Here is a 22,430-nt window from a genome sequence, read left to right on the forward strand (position 1 = left end):
CATATTTTTTTTAAAATAGTGTTATACATTAGGACTAACTTGCAGGTACATTAATAAAGTCTCTAACCTCCACAGAGGTTAAAAAGTTCAATGCTCATTTTTATAATTATCAGTGTCATAATGTCATTGCCAGTAGCCCAGTTGAAAGTCAGAACTTACATTTTTAGGTTCTTTATTATCTTTTCTTTTCTTTAATTTCAATTTCTATATCATAAATTCATGCTGATCAGTCTTAGCAAATCAAGAATAAAAGTTCTTTCATAGAACTTATTAGCATTTTCTAATTAATCCATTTTGAAAGCAAAGGAAGTATTTATTTTAATCGATTAATATTTATATGCATATTTAACTTTCTGTGGCCTAAATATTTCACTCTTTGATTTTTCATTTTTATTTCATTTCATCATATGATCGATATGTGACTATGTCAATAGATATCTTCACAAAAGTTTAGTATAAAATAATAAACATTTGAAATTGAAGATAGTAATTAACCACTCAAATAACAAATGTCTGCCTATGTAATCAAATTTGACAAAAATATGCATTATCTCATTCATATATGCTATACAATTATGTATAGTACTATGGGTAAACAAAGATAAAGGAATTTCTAAATTCTTGGCAATTAGCATGTACTTATGTTGATGCAGATAAAATTCTTTGTTAGCTATCTTTTCATCTTTAATATTATATAAATTATGTGTGTGTTTGGCTTGCTATATATAATAAGAATAAACCAGAAATCTAAACATGCTATTTTAATATTTCTCCTTTTTGTACTTGGAATTACAACATGTGTTGCAAAGTGGTCTTCCTTTCTTATGCCAACTGACAATGGTCAGTGCAACTGCAGAAGAATTACGAGAGGAGTTAGAGTGTTGTACTTTTTTGATATATCTATTCTGTTACTATCTATAGGCAACCTTATTTTACTTAATACTTATATTGTTGAAAATTATATCAGTGCAGTAGAAGAACTCAGTATTTTAAAGAGTCATTCATCTAGTTATGTTTTAAAGTAACAACTCCATTTTGGTTCCTGTAACTACCCATTGCCAAATCCATTGACTCAGGATATTAGGAATGGCTTCCCAGAGCCGACAGCAAAGAACTGGTTGGAGTCAGATAGACCAAAGCAAGGGAAGACAGCATTCCGCATAAATGGGATAGCATGTATGCAGAAACAAGAAGATGCTTAATATTTTCTAGAAACTACAAGTATATGAAATTTTATAGTTTCAGATACACACTTTCACAGAATGTAGTTTCCTTTCATCAAATTATGTGCCTATATGCCTGATTTTTTTAAGATGACCCATTGAGAGCAGTAATTTTAAGCTCTGTCATGAGGACACTGGCAGTAAGAGAATAGGCTAGGCCATGGAAGAGGCGGCATGAGGGTTCTGAAAAATGCTTATGCTGTGCTTAGCAGAGCTGCACTGGTTCTCTAACTCTGAGGGCCTAAAACTGTCTCCTGTCCCCTTCTCTTTCTCCCTTTTCTAAGGAGAGGGGGGCTTGTTCGCCAGTCAGGATCAGCATTACTAGTCAGCATCCATTCCTATGGCCTGACCCCATTACCTTCCCATCCCCTGCCTCCATTAGACAGGTGGACATGCAGCCAGCTTCACCAGGCGTCACCTCAGTCCGTGGAGGAGAGCGGTCAAGGTGCTGCTCCTGTGGTGGCCCATGTTATGGTGGCTGGGGACAATAAGGCCTCTCCCCACTCCTACCCCTCCCCGCCCAGTACCCTTCCACAGCCCTGCTCCTGTCTGTCGCAGGCTTACTTCAGAAGGTTAAAGAGCAGGGGCTTTCCAACTGGTTTAAGATTTACAAGATCTTTGAAGATTAAAGTATTAAAAGACAAAAGCAACAAATGGAACATATATCAAAAAAAGTTAAGAAATTTACACATAAATGAAACTGAAATAAACACGAATCTGTGAGACTTCAAGAGATACAAACTTGGTAATTATCCTGTCAGAGACAAATTGGAGCAACAGAAATTGTAGCACTATAGAAAGAAGTTTCACTGCTTGGTTACCCTATAAGGAAGAGTCACAAAGGAACAATTTACCACCTCAATCAGACAGGTGCTGAGGTCAGATAGATATAGTCACGAGCACTTCAAAAAACAGAATCACAAAGCGAAATAGCCTTGACAAGCTAGAGCCCTCACCATCACTGTCATTACTGCGCTCAAGCCTCACAAATAAGAGGCAGTGCCCAGCCATGGAGGCTCAGCCATTCCTGGGTGGTTGAGGTTAATGGACTGAGGCATTAACTCTTTGAGAATTTTTTTAGGTTGCCTTTCATGGTGTCCAAGTAACTTGAAGAAACCAGTTTGCTTGCAAAATGTCCCATTTACCACTAGACATTGACCAATGCACAAGGGAGGACCAGTGTTACCAGTATGCAATCACATGGATACAGACACACTATTTGCGAATTACTGAATACAAACCATTTGCTGGTTATTGTGTCACCTGTTAAGGAAACAAAGCATCAGATATAGCCCCTTGTCAGGAGTGGCAATAACTTAGAATGGCTTTTATTTATATTTTTAACCCATATTCGAGTCTCATATCTTTAGATATTGGGACTTAAGTCGAAGCTGATATTTCAGAATAGATTTAGAAATGAGTAAAATTTAGTTTTAAGCATTTGAAAAAATACATTAGTTAGGAATCGTGTTTGGCTATATATAACAGAAAGACTCAAAATAATTGACTTAAACAAGAAAGGAGTTTCTTTCTCATGTAAAATAATTCAGAAGTAGAGAGTTTGGAGCAAATGTGCTACATGTAGTATCATCAAGGATCCAGGCCTCTATCATTCTGCTGTGCCCATACAAGTATTCTTCACAGGTTCACAAGGACAGTCCAGAATGGCTGAAGGAACTCCACAATTATGTCTGAAACAGGTCAGAAGGAGAAATTTTAGAAGGACTGATGCTTTCTAGCTGAATCATAGCTGACATCCCTTTGAAGTCTTCTGAAAGCCTACGCAATACTTCTCACAGTCTAAAATTAGCCCCACGGCCATATATAGTTATAAGAAATGTGTTCTTTTATTCAGTGACTGGGAGAGGAAGGGGAGACCACAGTGTTCCCAGTTAAAAATCAGAATTCTCTTACGAAGGAGGAAGCAAAGAATGGAGATAGGGGTAGACTACTAGCAGCCTTTGACACAACAGTAGATATAGGCAATCTGCTAACTTTACAGAACATCTATGAGTGGTTTTGCTTAACTGCAGAAAGGATGAATGAATTCACCAAATAAAGCTCTATCTACTTTCATGGTTTAGTTCTCTTAATAGTGATTAGAAGTCTAAGGTCAACTTTGCAAGTGGCAGGAAATGTGACCTTTTTAAATAATTGACCTCCAGTTTCAAAAAGGAGAAAAAAATCATTAAAACCTTTCTTTAGACCTATTTTTTTTTTGACCTTGTAAACCAGTAATTTCAGCTGTCCTTTGACATGTTTAAAATGAGTGATTTGAGTACATGAATGATTTGTTCATCTATTCAAAAGGAATACTAGTCATGGCAGCCACCGTTGGTTATATATGCAGCACTGTGACAACCACTGTGCTAAGAGCTTTATATTGATTCTGTCTTAGATCCTTCAGTAAAACTGAGGCGTATGCTATTATTTCCCCCATCTTACCAGTGACACTGAGGCTCAAGTTAAGCGAATTTTAAAAGATGATGTAGCTTCTCAGGCAGTAGAACTGAGCTTGCACTGAGAACTCAGCTCTTGACCACTCTTCATTCTGAAATTTACCATTCAAGCAGTGGGATGCTTCTACTGCCCAGAGGAAAGTCACATACCCTTTGGGAAGAGGACAATAATTCCCTATGATTAAAGCCCAGTGAGTCTAAAACTACCTATGTTGCTGTGTTTTCACTTACACAGTGAAATCGAGATTCTTTTCTGAGAAATCTTTGTTATGAGTTATAATCTATTTGGGACTTAAAGAAGTTTTGTTTTTTTAATTTTTGCTCATTTATTTTCATTTACCTGCATTAAGCTCAGAAAATTCTTTTTCTGCCATTTTAAGGGTCATCCTAGAACATCTTTGATATAAAAGTAAGTGCTTAAGATAAAGTAAAATTATTCTAAAATATTTTAAAAGATTCACCACCTCGGATTTCCTTAGAGCAGAATGATCTTAACCACATAACTTTGAAAATGAGTATCTAATCCAAATTAAATTGTGGGTTTCATTTTATTTTGTTCATTTTGAGTAAGTGTTGTTTTTAAGGCTTCTGTTACACAGATAAATGAATACAGAAAAGTAATTTAAGTCGAGCAAATATAGATGTCATGCACTTACAAAGAAATACCATTTAGACAAGTTAGACTATATCTGTACACTCAGATGAGGAAATGAAAACTATAAAATCCATTCTCTTCTTAGCTTCCTCTTCTAGCTATAGAGATGCATTATACATGTGAACCTGAATCTGTTCCTTAAAGAGAAAAATCAGTGTGCTGATATTAGTATTTTGATATGCCCCAGACATCACTCACTTCTTCTTTTTAATTTCATTAAGTCCTGTCAATGTGACAGGTTATAGTTATAAGAGCACATGATTACACTAAATAGAGTTGCAGACATCAAAAGACGTGATGATATCCAAGGAGATAACTTCCGGGTTATCATGTTTATCTCCATCACACAGCACAGCTTCCAAATCAAACATCTCTCTGGGACCACAGGGGCTGATTGTTTCTCTCAGTCTCCAAACAAAACTTACTTTGTCCTTCACATTCAAACATTTCATTTCCTATAAAAATAAAAAAGCTCTTCAAGTAACCATGGAAGAACTGATAAGCAAAAGCCTTATAAGCCAAAATATATTTTTCCTTTTGATTTTGTTGTCTGTGTGGAGCACTCGTAGGATGATAAACATAGTGCCAGATGTTGTAGGGTTTGATGAAAAATGCAAAACAGACTTGGTCACCAAATTTCTTGCTTGGTGCATAAGGAGATATATTGATACTACTTAAAAATAGATCAATTTATCAAAGCAAACAAAAATGAGTCCCCCAAAGAGAGGCAATTTTAAAAAGTGTTTGCATAGGTAGGTTAAAAAAGACTGTGAAGTGCTCACTTTAAAATAATCTATTTTTTGTGTGTGTTGACAAAGAAAATATATGAAAGTCAGTGTGACTGCATTCACAAAAAATGCAGATACTGTATATTCAGATTTCAATTTGTGATTCTTCAAACAGTAAAAGTTAATTAGCTCAAAATAAAAATTGATTCTCATTTCCAAATTTATAATCTAGAGATCATTTGCAAATACTTATAGGTGTGTTGGTTTAATTTTTCTTTTTAATTTTAAGTCATGAATCTAGATAAGTGCATATTGAAAACCAGCACAGTCTTTTCAATTTAGTTATTCGGAGGAGGAGTATTTCTAAAGCATATTTTGGTGAAGACAAGATCTCCATAATATTTCAAGGAAAAATTAACTACATAAGCAAATAAGTAAAATATTCCTTCTTTATTTCCTTACCTTCATTTTAACCTGTCAAATGAAGAAAGAATGTCACTTCCACAGTCCATGAAAGACTCAGACCCAGAACTGAGTTTATTCCTCATTTGCCTCTCTCAGGACACTTGAAGTAGCATTGCAACCTGAGTGCATGACTTAGGGTCCAGATCTGTTTGTGAGAATTTGGTCTTCATGGATACTGACTACAAAATGTGTCGGTAACAGATACCTTGCTTTCCTGATTATTTATATTTTATATGTTAAATAAATGAATATTATCTCTTCTAAGAAGGAAACCTTGAATTGCTTTTAAACTTTTATTTTCTAATTCTGAAAAGTTCAGAACAGGGAATATTTGTAGTTATCATTTCTATGTATGGAAAGATATTTATGAGTTGCTCACTATTAAGAATTATACTGTCATATTTAAAAATAGTACAATGCTAATCAAAGAAAGTGTCCCTCAGTGCAATGCTTAAGTTAAACTCTGACTTCTTGGTTCGTACTAGGATCCAAGCTGTCTACCTCCCTCCCATATATCTTGAAATATCAGAGAGTTCTCAATATGTAGAAGAGCTAGTGTTAGGAGCACTATACCGAAATCAGCAACTCATATCAGGTAATATGATTAGTTAAATGTATATCGCAGTAGGAATGTGTGTTATATAGCTTTTTAGGGACCCATCAGTGATTATACAAATACGATTGCAAAGACATAAAATAAGGCTTATATAAAAGAGTTTTCTAATTGTGATGATGAGCCCCAAACAAAAACTGAGTGGAGTTCTTACATTATTTATTATTTGGGTAAAGCTCTGTGAACTATATATACATTATCTATAGAAAAGATAGTGATCAGTTTGTAATGCTTTGATAAAAACAATGTGTTGATAACTTTTTAAGTCATCTGTCAATAATCATATTACTGTCGCTGATAATCAGAATGATAAGTTTATCATTCACAAACACAAATAAGTTTAGCTGTTATACAAGTTAGGATAGGATAGACATTACTAATATAACGATAACACACCAAAAAATAAGAACCTCAAAATCTTAGGAGTTTAAAGCAACAAAAGATCTGCTGATATCTCAGGGACCCAGGCTAATGGAAACTCTGCCAATTTATGATGCCACCCCTTACCTCAAGGCTTCAGTATTCATCATAGAGATGATATGCAGAGCTGGAAAGTTGAGTACCAGTATTTAAAAGTTTTGGCCTACAACTGTTACTTCCACTCATATGTGTGGCCACAGTTAGTCATTTGGCTGCTCCTAACTTGAGGAGAGTAGGGAATTATAATCTTCTATATACTTTGAAGTGGAGGGCAGCTAGATATTAGTGAATATTATTTATCAATTAATATTGATATTTATCAATACCAATTTTTTTGCTGTTTTATAATGGCCAAGATTTCCCATCATTCTTTCTGCAAAAATGTCAGAGAATTTTTATCCTGCTGATTGGATCACTACTGTTATCTTGTTATCTTAAAAACATCGTCTCTTTTGGTGATACCCATTAAAAATGACAAAATTATTCAAATGACCATTTCTACCACTGCCTTGGAATAACTGACAATGTTCAATACTATATCTGTACCAGTACTATTGGTTGAATATTAAATATCAAAAAGTATGCATGAAACAGTTTAGTGGTTTTTCAAAATGTTAAACTTAGAGTTACCATAGGACCCAGTAATTTCACTCCTAGGCATATGCCCAAGAGAATTAAAAAGATATGTTCACACCAAAGCTTATACACAAATGTTCATAACAGCATTATTTATAATAGCCAAAAAGTAGAAATAACCCAGCTATTCCATCAACTGATGAATAGATAAACAAAATGTAACATAGCCACACAATAGATATTTACACAGCTGTAGAAAGGAATGAAGTACTACAATATGGATCGACCTTGAAAATATTATACTAAATGAAAGAAGCTGGAAACAGAAGACCACATATTATATGATTCCATTTATAGGAAATGTCCAGAATAGGGAAATCTTTTGAGACACAGAGTAGATTGGTGGTTGCCAAGAGAAGATAAGTAGAATTTGAAATAAATAGGGTTGATTTTTTGGGGTGTTGGATATGTTCTGGAATCGGATAATGGTGATGGATAGTGGTGATGGTTGCACAACTCTGAATAAATTAAAAATTATAATAATGAATTATAAACCTTGAAATGGTTAAAATAGTGAATTTTATGTTATTTGAGTTTTAGCTCAATTTTTAAAATTTATTTTTAAAAAACATGTGCCATAGTGGTCGCCACTTTCCACATTAAGTATTGACCATTTTTCCTTCATTTACTGGGAGTGTAACCACTGCTTCATATGCTATCTACACAAGACAACAGACGACTCCAAATAATCTGATCTCAAAAAATATATACTTAATCTATCACAGTGTCAGCATCTTCACTATGCTAATCAATTTCCCAAAGGCATTAACTTTAAATTTCAACAAACTGAAGTCTAAGTTGAATAAAAATTGCATTTGGAGTCAGAGAACCTGCATTAAAGACACGAGTAAGTCTCTCGGCTTTTCTGGGCTTTAGTTTCCTCATCTGTAAAATAGGAATGCTAATGCATATCTCACCACATTGTTGGAAAGACCAGAAGACAGTGTATGTTGAAAGGGCTTTGTAAATTTTACACCACTATTCTCAGTTCCCCCCATGGTACCATCATGCAGAATTATAATACATATCACAACCAAGATATTGTCATTGATACAATTCACTAATCTAGTTCAGCTTTCCCCAGTTTTACTTCAACTCATTTGTATGTACATATATTTAGTTTTATACCAAAAAAATAAAAAACATACTCTTTACAATTTTAATTTTAGTGTATTTTCTTTAAATTTAGCCAATTTTCCTTTAAATAAACATGAAAATCTGGTCATTTGGAGTGGATACACTTCAGTCTGATCCCAGCTCTGCCACATTTTAGTTGCGGACCTTGCTCAGATAGCTTAATCTGTCTAAATCTCAGCTTTCTCATCTATAAAAGAGGAAAATAAAGCCCCAGTGTAAGAATTAAATAAGAACATGTAATTATTTAGTACAGTGCTCCTCATATGGTAAGTTTTCTGTGATAATCATAGTAAGGCTCATAATAAAACTCACTCGCCCAACTCCTCTTCATATCTTCAAATACTAATAGAGTTGGTCTACTGGCAAACCTAAAATTTCCAGCCTCTTAAATGTTCCAGTATTTCTTTCCTGTACCCTTTAATAATGAATAATGTATACTGTAACCACAGAAGATTAATTACTGTTTTTTTTCTTTTAAGGTGGCATGTTACCACTAATTAGACTATATTTGGGTGCCTATTGTTGATTACCAAATTGTTTTGTAGATCTAATTTTACTCTCAATTTGTTGACTGAAAAAGTTGTATATAAATATGTGTGTGTATATAATAAACACATTTATTTACCTAAATATACATATGTATATATATAAAAACATGCATCTACATGTCATCTTATATATACAGAGTTGGAATTGATGTTTTTGTTTTTGACTATGTTGGTCAAAGGTTCATGCAGTATAATAGGAAAACAGTCCTGTCGAAGGTGACATGCTTGGCAGATAAAGCTCTCTTCTTCCTCCCCTTTAGAGAGTTTATTGATGCACTTTTCTGAGATGACATGGGAGTAACAATCCAAGAATTCATAAAAAGAGATTAGACTAGAAATTAGAGCCTAACATACCAGTAAATATTTAAAAAAAAAAAAAAAATTCTGACAAATAGGCTAAATCTGCCCTATTTAATAGTGCTATAAAGAGTAAAAGCCTGTGATTGTTTTTAATCTGCAGGCCTCATTGCTGTGAATTATTTTTTGCCTCTAACTCAGGAATCCATTGTATTCCTAAGCTCAATTTCTAAGGGGAAGAGAGGAGAAATACGACTATATTCCAGATGGCTTCAGACAGTTGTATATGGATTTGATCCGAGAGCCATGAATTATAAGGAACAATTCACAGCTGATTCCAGCCTCAATCCTGTGATCTTATGGACCAAGATATGGGGATGAAGGTGTAACTTCTCTAGTGAAAACTACGGAAAGAACTACCAAATCTCCTGTCAATATAAGTGATATTCATTCATCTCTTTATTCAGCAGGTAGTCATTGAACATATATCTATCAGGCAACATGGAAATCACTAGGAATAAAAAATGTGCGAGACAAAAGTCTCTACCTTGAGAAGGCCATGGTGCAGTAAGGAAAGGCAAACACATGACAAACCCTTAGAGAAATAGTGGATAAGCAGTAATAATACTAACCTTCTGTGATCCCCCAACAGCACAGTGATGTATCTAATTAGAATCGGGAAGTTTCACCAAAAAAGTGATGCCAAATATGAGTCTTGAAGCAAATGTGTAGAAAAACAAAGGTGGAAAGTAATATTCCAGAGTAAACAACATGAAGAAAAACATAAGAGCGGGTCTATTCTAAATTCTGCAGTTTGTATGGACTGGCTAGAGCCCATGGCACCTGTGGAGAAATAGCAAGAAAAGATTGACAAGATAAAAGGGGCTACATCGTGCCTTAGTAAGGAGTGTGGTCTTCATCCTACAGGCAGTGGAAAGCTATTGCAGGATTTAAGTGAGAGAGAAGTCTAATCAAGTTAGATTTAAGGCAATATGGAAGATGGAGTGGAAGGAGTCTAGAGGCAGCAGGACTCATCAGAAGACTATTGGAAGAGTTCAGGTGAAAGATGTCAAGTTTAAGTCAAAGTTCAGGCGAGATGGTAAGAATGGGGAGTAGAGGAACTACATGTACTTTGGAGATAGACTTGATGGCATTGTGGCTAAATATGAGTGGTCTCAGATCACACTCAGGTTTTAATTTGTGAGACACAATTCATGAAAGCCAAAAATTGAGCTTTAGCTGTATTGTGTTTGAGGTACTTGTGAAACATGCAGGAAATTGGGCAGTTGGAAATACGGGTCTGGCACTAAGGGAAGAGAAACACATTGGAGAAACAGGTCAGAGAGTCTCAGTGTATCAGTGATAGTAATGGTAGTGAAAGGCTGATGTTTCTCAGCAAAAGTGTACAGAATAATGAAAGAAGGTTGCCAAGAAAGAGGACCAACGAAGAAAGAACTAAGCAGAGAAAGAAAAAACTAAGATGCAACAGTCTGAGAATTGGAAGAATCGTAAAGAGTATTGTCAAGGGATGAGAAAATTTCAGGAAAGAGGAAAAAATTCTAGGGAATTTTATCACAGAACAATAAATTAAGATTAGGAAAGAAAAGTTCCTGGAGTTAACAATGAGCAGATGACCAGCAGTCTCTGCAAGAGCAGCTTTAACGGAATGGTGAGACATGACTTGCTTCATGAAATCTGAGCCAATAGGTCTCCAGCTTTTAAATTTCCAGTAACTTACAAAATCCCCCCAGAATTTCTTTTCATTTCCTTTTTTTTTTCTTTTTTTTTTAATTATCATGCGTTCTCTACTTAACACAGTCCAAATAAGGAGAGGGAGTCACCTGACATCTACACTCTGGCCAAGAAAGAAAGCAGGTGTGGCATTCTCTTTGCAGCACTCGGGGAAATGTGATTGTGCAGAAGGCAAAAGCAAGGCACGCTGCCGCCAGATACAGGTGTTCCCTGGTTAATTGGATTCCAAGTCACCAACTGGAAGCAACAAGGAGCAGTTAGGAGTGAGAAGGGAATAGTAAAGAGGAAAAGTTTTATAGACTAGCTGTCACAGGAAACAGAGTGACATTCTTACACAAAGCAGGGTGTTAACGTCACGTGCGAGGAATGAGTGAGTGAACAGTTACCCACAGGGGATAAAAATGAACCCGTGGCAACGGCTCATCCTCATACCAGCAATCGCCACTGTCGATTTTCCAAAATTGAGGCCACACCAGAGACAGGCACTTTAAAAACCAAACACTGTTCTTAGTGCTCCATCTCATTAGGTTTAATGAGACATACTTAAAAACAAATGGACCGTTTTCTAGAGGGCTGAGTTCATACTTGACTTCACAGAGTAGAAGCTGAAAATGTTCTGAATTAACCCAAATCAATTTTTAAAAGATTTTCTGAGGAGAAAGAAGAGGGTACATTCAGTTAAGACCCTGGGTGGTATGTGAAATATGTAAACGATTGATTAAATGAAAATAGACCGTCTTTTCTCTCCTTTAGACACTTAGCTGCCTTTTATTCTCTTCTTTTTTACTTTAATAGGAAACATTTAGAAGTTTTAGAACTATTTTTGTTCTAAATACATGAATACTTATTCTTCTCTCTTTCTAAACAGAAGGGTCAGAGATTAAAAAGTTAAATCTTCCTTCTCTTCAACTAGCAAAAAAAGAGCTGTTTGGTTCTAATTATTATTAGGGTTTTTTCCTTCAGATTTCAAGGAAATCGGCACTTGCAGCTGGTGTTTCTGAAAGTGAATTATCAAAATGACTATCCCAAGCCATTTGGGTTGTGGATTGAATGTTTACAAATGCCAGCATTAGACTCTGGCAATTTGAAAACCTAGCTCAGCTCAAAGTACCCACCAACAATTAGTTTTTTCACCCCACCCACACCCTAAAATTATATTCCATAAATGGGCAGAAATAGGCTAATGAACAATACAGTAATGCCTTAATTTATAGAACTGTTATATTTTGATTTATTCAATGAACATGTATCGGGGGTCCAGGCTACAACGGGGTGCTGCAGATACAGGGTTAGTAAACCTGGCCTTTCCCTTGTGTCCTCACAGTCTATCTTGCAAACCAAACTAGTCAGTAAAGAACACTGTAAGTTCTACAAGAGAGCAGTGAACAGAGCAGAGAGGGGCCACGTCCATCAACTGTACTATAGATTGACTTGTCTAAAGTTTAAAATATTTTATATGAATAGGGAAGGATCCATGTTTTATATAATTCATTTAGCAAAAGCATAGTCCTTTTGTAAATACCTTCTTATTGCATTTCTTTTGTAAATTTAGAGTTTCTTAAAATAGGGCCCACTTTATAATTTCTGCCCTTGAAATCAATAGGTAAGAGTAAATATTTGTGAGATGTGAAAACATTCTAATGTGCTTCGCTCTGTTCGTGTTTGTGTGAATTTAGAGTTAGAGTACATGTATTTCCGTTATTGTTTTATATAGAATCTTGCAACTAAGTGTGTTCTTAGAGGTCATTTGCTCTTGGGATGGAAAACTCGAAGTCCAGAATTCAAAATTCACTCCAAATCACACTGTGAAAGGGGATAAATAGAGCCTAAATACTAATCTGCTTCTCAAAAGTTTTAATTTGTGCTTAGAATATTCTTACGAACATTTTTTTGGCACCAATATATTTAAATTCTCAGCTTTTATGTTTAGAAGACCTTACATAAATTCATCAGGTCATGTTCAAGAAAACCTTAAAGAGCAAATCATGAATAAAAAATAGTAGCCACTTCTAGAAGTTGTTTCTTTTTTAATGCCATTTGTTAAAGGCACGGTTATGATATGTGCTCTCTGTAAAAGGTCAATTAGCAGATTCCCCAGGATATTTAAAGTTTTGTGTACCTTCTAAACGTCAAATCGAAGTTAGAAATGTTGTTACATGTGGGAGAATTTTGCCATAAAATCATCCAGATAAGGGCTGGCCACATCCATTCTCACTCCCTAGGATAGGAAGGATTTGAACACTTTTTAATACTTGACCTCTTTTCACTGAGTACCCCTATGAACTTGTATGGAGGGACAATGTGGAGTAGTAGAAAGGACAGTTTTCACTCTTTTTATTTTAATATGGGAAAGGCTTGAGCCTGCACCTAAACTATGGGGCATGTTCTGGGAGAGGTTTGAAAGTATAAGCAAGGGGACAAGGCATGGGTCCTAGTGAAGCCCCAAGGACTGAGATTCAAAGCCCTGTTAGAGGGGTGATCTTTAAACACCTCCTTTTCAGAGCCCGGAGGAAGAGATGAGTATAGACATGGCTGCAGATATCTTTATTCATGTCTGAGTTTCAAGTTCAGAAAGTTCATGCCTAGTACTTTCAGGAAGACAAGGCCATCTTCTGAGAAGCTCGTGGGGGAAATGAGGATTGGGGTCAGAAGAGAGTTATGGTTATCTGGGGTGTCAGTTGTGGGAGTGGGGACTGTCACTGATTGGGGCCAGGTAAAAGTTTGCCGGCAACGGTGAGGACCCAGCTGTCGTTGAGTACTAGGAATGTGTACGTTTATTAGTATGCCTGGTTGTGTTTAATTCTTTACCAATTCAGAGCATTCTAGATGTAGAAAAGAAGAAGAAAGATGGTTGGAAAGAGTCAAACATAAAAGTTTATAGGGTAAGTGTTTAGAAGGACCTAAATACAAAGACTCTGAGGGTCTGGTGAGAGTGGTTAAAGGGATTTACCATGAGAGTTTGACAGAGAAGGACTCAAAGTGAAGTGAGTGAAGGATCAGGATCAAGATCAGGTCTCTGATATAGAAGAGCAGTTGTCCTAGAAGTAAGGAAGTCAGAGATCTTGAAGGAAAGGGGTCAGAAATCTGTGTATGGGCTCTCTGTGTGAATCCTATATCAGAGATCAGCAAGCTTCCTCCAAAGAGTCGGATAGTCAATATCTGTGGCTTTGCAGACCACGTGCCTCCTCTTAGGATCCTTCAGGGATCCTGTCCTTAAAGTGTGAGGGCAGTCATAGATGATAAGTAAATGAATGGGTATGGCTGTGTTCAAGTAGAGCTATTTATAAAAACAAGTGGTAGTCTAGATTTATCTCAAGGACTGTAGTTTGCTGACCCTGTTATAGATGATGACAATTTCCAGGATGTAGACAAAGTTGGATGGAGATGAAGACTTAGAAACCAAGGGGCCGAGATGCTTTAAAATTACAACAAACCATCTAGATCTAACAATTAGAGGACACGTCACCAGTAATATACGGTCTTCTTAAGTGCACAAGGAACATTCAGGATAGATAAATGCCAACCCACAAAATGAGTCTCAGTAAATTTTAAAAGGACTGAAATCATACAAAGTATGTTCTTTGGTCACAATGGAGTGAAATTAGAAAACACTAACAGAAAGAAATTTGGGGAATTTACAAATATATGAAAATTAAATAAGACACTCCTTAATCCCATGGATCAAAGAAGAAATCACCAAAGAAATTAGAAAATACTTTGTGAAGAATGAAAATGAAGACACAACATCAGATGAAACTAAAGCAGTGCTTAGAGAGAAATTTATAGCTACATGCCTACATAAAAAAAGAGGAAAGATATCAAATCAAAACACTAATCTTCCACCTTAAGACAATGGACATGTAAGAGAAAGAAGTGGCAGTTTTCAAAAGGGTCTGAAATGGCCTGAGGAGATAGAATGGAACGAAAGCCCAGATAGAAAAGTTGCCCTTAGATTAAGAACAACAGTTTCTGTAACTGGAGCGCAGGAAAGTAGAATGGGTTATATATTTGCTGTAAGAGTATAAAGTTTCCATCTGTACCACTTTCATCTGTTTTCTCTCTAAAGCTGGAGGTAAGGTCATTTGCAGCGGGTAAAGGGAAATGGAGCATTGGAGATCTGAAGAACAGTCCTTGTGTAGGGTGGTTGAAGTAGTCCTCATGCAGAGTTGGCTAAGGGAAACTATTAAGAATTTCAGGCTGTTGAGGATCCTTTTGAGGCTGGAAGTAGCGCAGTGCTGAGGAACGACTGGTGTGCCCTGTTGTGTGATTCCCTGAGCTGCGTTCAGGTATGTGAGTGAAGGCACGGAAAAGGCAAATGTTTGTATTAGTATGTGGCTAGGATTTGTGCTAGATGGGTGAGAAGAAAACATAAATGGGCAGAGAAATTTAGTATATTGAAATTCTAGACCATGGTAACAAGGAGCATACGAAAGACAGGAAAAAGCTAGTGAATAGGGAGCAAGTAGAAGCATCAATTTATTGGAGGTCACTAAGCAGTCTGATCCAAATCAGCTGCACCAGCGCAGGGATACTGCTTTTTTTCACTAATGTGTCCCAGCCCCTGGAATAGTTCCTGTCACACAGGCATTGTAAAATATTTTTTGCTGAATGAATGGTCATGGCAGAGCATGGGTCATTTACTCAGCAAGCTCAAAGACTGTGGTTAGGGTTGGATGCTCGCATAAATGATGGAGGAGGTGAAGCATTACAGATATTATCTCATATGTCTGACCTATATATGATAATTTCTCAGTGACTATTAGCCTTTATCATTACTTTTTTGGCCTTTTGTAGGAAATACTTATTTTTTAAGAAATAGTTATTTTTCTACAAATGGGTGAGTTAGCCTTTCCCAAATAAATATCATTGAAAGCCATTGGAACATTCAGGGTTGTTAGAGTCCACCTCATATGGACAGAATAAACAAATGAAATACTGGTAGGAATTATTTTCCTTTCCAAAGTAGCCTAGTAGGCCGGAAGATCAAAGTGCTTCTAATGCTTTCTATTGCTTTGTTTATTTTGCTTATCACAGATGTGACAGTTTTATATTTACAATGCTTTATCACCTGTCTAAAGTATATTGACTTTTCAGTTGGCTTTAAAATGCCTCTTTTTGCTTTTGGCATAGGGCTGAAATCTCATTTAAAAATAGGGATAGCTGTTTGCAAAGGAAAAGCTTATAGAAAGAAGCTGAAATGATAATAATCTAATTTTTTAAACAATGCCAATATTTTCCCATTTAGCTAAATGAATCAAAGAAGTATTTTGATTTCGAGAATTCACATCTTTTTCGGATAACTCGCAGTAGTTCTTACCCTGTTTCTCCTCCCACACTCTGTAGTATAATTATTTGTACACAGTAGATATTTAAAAGTCTGTACTGACTGATCTTTAATTGTAAAATAGGCAGTTCTCTGAAATGCCCTTCCCTCCACCTCTCTGCTTGGTAAGTTTCTTTCATGATCCAGTTCAAATATCACCTCTGAAGTTATCTCCAGCTGTTACAGGCAAGTGAACAGGCCTCTGTCTTTAGTTCATAACTATTTTCTTTTACATTGCCATTATTTGCTCGTATATCTTTTTCTCATCCTTGCCTTTTACCTACCAAGGAGAAGGGGCTTTGGCTTATGCATCTTAGTGTCTCTAGTGCCTGTGTATACCTGCCATGTATGAAGTGCTCCAGAACTGTTAGGCAAATGACTGTGACAGCAAGAAAACTCATTCTACAAGCACACTGAAGGCTTTGGTTGAAAAACCCTAAAGAATTTTTTCTACTTAGAATTTTCCTGCAGTTAGGATACTGTTGTTAGGTGAGGAATGATTAATTGATCCTGGCTCCACGATCCAACCAGTAGATGTAATTAACCTAGAGAAAATTAGCCTTCTTTCCTACACTGACTTCTTTTAAATTAAGCAAAACACATATTTGATAATATATATTTGTTAAAAGTACAAAAAAGGGAAAAAAAAGTACAGGTGTCCACCAAGTTGTTAACAGTGCCTGTTGTTATGGTGGTGGTATTTTTGTTTTTTCTTTAGATATTTTTTATTCTTTCAGGATATATATTGGAAAAATATTTTTTCCATTTTTAAAAGATATGGTCCATGATGAAAACAATTAAGAGAAACAAATGCTTAGTTATAATTTGGAACCAGTCAGGTGAATCAAGATGGGCTAGTCCATGCTTTGGTAACAAATCCCAGGGTTTAGGAAAGCAAATGTTTATTTGCTACAAGCTGACTAGGGTTCTTCAACATCCAATGTCTCAGACCCAAGCCTCTTCCCTCTCAAAGTGGCTTCCAAAGTTGCTGCAGCCAAGAGCTGGAGAGATGGAAGAGGCCAGCCACCTCTCACTTGCCTCAGCACTTGTTACTTGTCACTTTTGGTTACTTTACCATGACCAAAACTCCTCTCCTAAACCTAAGCTTACTGCAAAGTAGAGTGGAAAATGCAGGGGAGCACCAGCTATCTCTGCTAACATGACTGTAACTTTTTATTTTGTAGTTACTGTAATGAATGCATGTTGGATCCAGACTGTGGTTTCTGCTACAAGATGAACAAATCAACCATCATTGACTCCTCCTGTGTTCCAGTTAATAAAGCATCTACAAATGAGGCAGCTTGGGGCAGGTATGTCACTATTATACACTGTAAGAATATAGAGTAAAATTTCCAATGAGACATTTTTAAACTTGCAGAGTGACTACTCTTACCATTAATGACTACACTTCTTTTTAAACTGGTCTTTTAAACAACCTTTTAAACTGATCTTCATAACTATATTACTTTGCAGTAATTACTCATGAAAATGAATGTAAAACATTGCAACCTGTAATGCAGTAATTACTCATGAAAATGAATGTAAAACATTGCAACCATATGTTTTACAGAATTAGCATAGAAAGCACTGAAGCCTAGACTTCAGGAAATTCACATTCCAGAACTATTCTGTAATGTTTTACAGAATTAACATAGAAAGCACTCAAGCCTAGACTTCAGGAAATTCACATTCCAGAACTACCTCTGTCCAAAGCTATAAAAGTTTGGATCTTGAGGCAGGTGTTCCTAAATATTGAAGGAAATTTCTCCCGTTGCATATTGTTTAACTACACCAGAAATTTTCTGACTGCTAAATTTAAGTGAAAGACAAAAAATTGTCAAGTCAAAATGAATTCATGCCACTGTAAATTCTTTCAGGGAATTATTGTTTTCTTAGAGTACTTTTCTGGAGTTAAGTGAAATTTGGCAAAATAAAGATAAAAATTGGTAATTACTGGCATGTAACCAGTCTGGGAAGCTATAAACCTTTTTGACGATCACATCGTTTTGTAGTAGGTATATAAATGAAATATGTGTATAGGACAAATATTCCCCACAGTTATTAACTAATATTTATATCCATGGACACAGAAGGTATGTAAATATTATTCAACGTGGCTTTAACCTCCTTTGTGTTTTAAATTCCCATAAAGAAAATAATATGTTCTCATCCTGTCTGCCTCATAGTACTGATAAAGGTAATGAAATCTGCAATGAAGTACTTGTATCTCCTAGGAGCTATAAAGTACAGTGTATCGTTATTAACCATTTTACTGTTGTCATTAATCATTTTATTAGAGAATTACTCCAAAGAAGTAGAACTAAATTATATGGTAATTGAGTGAAAATCTAGACCGCATTTTAAATACACTAATTACAAAGAAATACTTAAAAGAAATGCAATTATTACTTAAAATGAAAACTTGAAAGAGCATCTCTTAAAAGCACTCAGTGTGTAATTTTCATCAGCCAAGCTTCATTAGAGAGTTAATTGACTAAATATTTCTGGATGTACTAGTTTACAGTTTTAACCCTTATGATTCGTTTTCAATACAAAAAAAAAACGAAAGTTACTAGTGTAGAATTATGTACATGTTATGAAATCTGTGTAGTTTTCTGTATTTCACAGAATTAACTTTTATAAACTTATTAGAAATGTCTACTTTCTAAAAAGAAAAGAAAGAAAGAAATGTCTACTAATGGTATGGGGACACTAAAATTAGACATTTCTCTTACTCTCAGTTAAAAGACCCAGAAGTCCGAGGCTTCAAAATAGGATCTTTGTTCTTACTTTTGGCAAATAACAAAGAATACAACTTTTTAATATAAACATAATTACTTTTTTTATTTCAACATATTCTTATTATTTATCTTATAACATTATTCCTTGACTGTACACACTACTAGAGAAAAATGAGACACAGATAATAATATCTAAGTAGGATGAAGACAAGAAAACTAAACACAACATATAAAGAACTTTTATATTTGTAAAATATTCTTAGAATAACCTCAAACTCTTTACCAAAAGAAAAACAGCAACAGGTTTTCTCACTCTTTTCTGTGCTGAGCACTCGCCTTTCTAGCTGGACACTGCAGTTAGTTGCCTCAGTCTGCTAGAAAAAAAGCAAAAAGGGCAGGATGTGTTCACCATGAAAAATTTCTACAACACATTTTCCATTTGTAGGTAAAATGGCATTCACTATATTTTTGTTTATTAGTTGGTTGATAGGTCTTATATACTTACCTATGGAATTCGCAGGGAAAAGTCTACAATTAGCTTGGATTCACATCTGAAATATACTATTTATAGATGTTTCAGGGTCAAGTATTAAGGCAGTTCATAGCCACATATCCTGATCTCTAACTGTAGCTATTTTCTGAAAAGACGCCAGGTAGAATGGTATTACCATTTATGATGGAGACAGCATGATGGGATTTTGATGAATTATCTCAACATAATGAAAACCATTTGTCCATATAATCAATTATATCTATGTTGTTACATTTCAGCACATTTTTTAATAATCGTTTAGTTCTCCAAAGAAGATATGCAAATAGTCAACAAGCACATGAAAAACTTCTCATCATTAATCTTTAGGGAAATGCAAATCAAAACTACAGTGAGCTACCATCTCATATCCATTAGGATGGCTACTTTCAAAATTAAATAAGTAAACAGACAATTGAGTATAGAGACAAATTAGAAAGTCTGTGCATTGTTGATGGAAATATAAAATGGTGCAGCTGCTACAGAAAACAGGATGGAGATTGCACAAAATTTTAAAACGGAATTACATATTATCGAACAATTCCTTTTCTGGGTATATATCCAAAAGAACTGAAAACAAGGCTTTAACGAGATATTTGAATAGCCAAGTACACAGCAGCGTTATTCACAACAGCCAAAAGATGGAAGCAACCCAGGCGTCTTATGATGGATGAATGGATAAACAAATGCCGTGTATACGTTTTGGAGATTGCTTGCACAAGGATGTGACTATACTTAATATTTCTGAACCGTATATTTAAAAATAGTTAAATTTTAAATGATTAGTTAAGGTGGTAAATTTTATGTTTATATGTATTTTACCACAATTAAAAACAATTTAGCATACTTTTAGAAGGTACAGTACAGTGAGTTGATGGAAAACCTTCATAAGAGAATACTATGCATAATGTCAGTGCATTTGAAAAACAGATAAAATGGACAGTTTTCTAGAAAATATATATATAACTTTTCAGTAAGAGAATACTATGCATAATGTCAGTGCATTTGAAAAACAGATAAAATGGACAGTTTTCTAGAAAATATATATATAACTTTTCAGTACCAACTCAACACCTCTGTAAAATGTGATTTTCATTAAAACCATTATACAGATGAAGACAGCAATGCTTCCGGGGTCTGAATGACTTCCTCAAAGTCAAAAAGCCCATGAGTCCACTACTTTAGGGGAGCAACAAACCGGTAGCAGAAAGATGTCCATTTAGTGAGATAGTTTCAAATTTGAGCATTTATGATTTACTTCATAAATGGCACTGGGACAGTCCGGGCCTCTCTGAGCCCCATTCCTCATCTGTAAAATGGGAATAATATAACTGCTGTGTTGAACAATATGGTTTTTATGAAGATTAAATAAGAGTGTATTGAGGACACCTGTAAAAATGTAATGCCCTGTGCAAATGTAAGTAGAACAAATCCTGTAGTAATTTTTTTCTTAGATTCATTAATAACATGTTTTCAAGGTTAGGATAAGCATTTCCTAACAGATAAGTATATCAGAATACTTTCTATTTACTTATCCGTGTTTTTTCATCTACCTCCATGTCGGAAACCAGCCGACCAAGTCAAACCAGGTACCTGAATGGGGGAGCGGGGACTGAGAAAAAAGAGAAGACAGACAGGGTGCAGGAGGGAGAACAGATCTCACAACTGTCTCTCCGAAGTTTATTTCTTATGCTCCTTTTTATACATAATCTGTTCCTTTGTGTATCCCAAGATAACATAATTAAAGTAACATCCTGAAGATCAGGTACAATCTACACTTCCTTTGACACTCCCTTCGACACTCCCTTTGTCTATACTTAATCTTCTTCTTCCTGGAATTCCACAGAACCAGCCTTTTCCCTTTTTTATGCAAGCAGGCCTCCCGAGATAATCCATGCACTCTTTTGAATTTTGGGAGCTTTAGCTCCCTACACCTCCATATCTCCTGGCTCTCTATACATACAAAATTATAAATACTCTCTATCTGGAACCGCAAACATCCTGATTCTTTAAAAGTATTGTTAATGAGGAATACTTTCTGAATGTGCTGATTCAGTATTTGTTTCCTATAATGCAACATTTTTGCTCTGCAATTAGACACACTAAAATAGATAGATTCCTTATTTGGCAATTCATTGTTCTAACTCACACTGAATGCCTGCTTTATTGCATTCATTCAGCAGAGATATTTTTCTCAAAGCTTCCCTCTGATACAATACCCAGCCTATTTTTCCAAGCATCCCACCCCTCTCCAACACAGAATTCTAGTCGATCTAAACCCCTTGCCATCTCCCTAACATCCATTATGATTTCCCACCTCTGTGCCTTTCCTTATCCTGTGCTTTTTGCCTAAACTTGCCCCCCTTCTCCCTCTTGTTATCTCTGCCTGACTTCTAACCGTTATTTTTTGTGCAGATCCGATGTCACTTTTTCCTAGCAGTCTTTCTGACTAGCCCCAGAAAACAATGCTTATTATATTCCCTGCTGTCCTCTAGTACTTTCCTGTATAACTTATCTGGTAATTATACGGTCTTATATGATAGTGATTTGGGTTTGGATGTATCTTCTGTACTAAATTATAAATTCCAATATCTGTACATTGCACTATTTTTAATCCCTTGGTGACTTGTACATGTCAGGCATTCATTTAATAATTGTTTAATGACAAAGTGGAAAAGACTATCCAATCACCAGAAAATATGTAAGGGTTCGAAAGCCTCAGTTTTCAATGAGATGATATGATGTTCCCATCATTTCATTTTCGTTATATCTTCCACTTTCATACTTATTTTAAGAAAAGGAAACCTCTAAAAGAAAAAGGGAATGATGCAGTTTTAATTAACAATGTTAAATATTTACCTGGTACTAATTAAAACACTAAAAATGTTTAAAAATTAAAACTGA

The 22,430-nt window shown here is 35.5% G+C and overlaps 1 protein-coding gene across 1 annotated transcript in view; it reads left to right on the forward strand.

Moving 5' to 3' along the window:
• Positions 1-22,430, forward strand: part of SLC2A13 (solute carrier family 2 member 13) — a 305,609-nt gene that overhangs the window by 231,615 nt on the left and 51,564 nt on the right. Inside the window, exon 7 of the mRNA XM_006918238.3 lies at positions 17,441-17,566. Within this exon, the coding sequence (XP_006918300.1) occupies positions 17,441-17,566 (126 nt within the window). The remainder of the gene's footprint in view (positions 1-17,440; positions 17,567-22,430) is intronic.

This window comes from Pteropus alecto, unplaced genomic scaffold (assembly GCF_000325575.1).
Source record: "Pteropus alecto unplaced genomic scaffold, ASM32557v1 scaffold778, whole genome shotgun sequence".
NCBI lineage: Eukaryota > Metazoa > Chordata > Mammalia > Chiroptera > Pteropodidae > Pteropus > Pteropus alecto.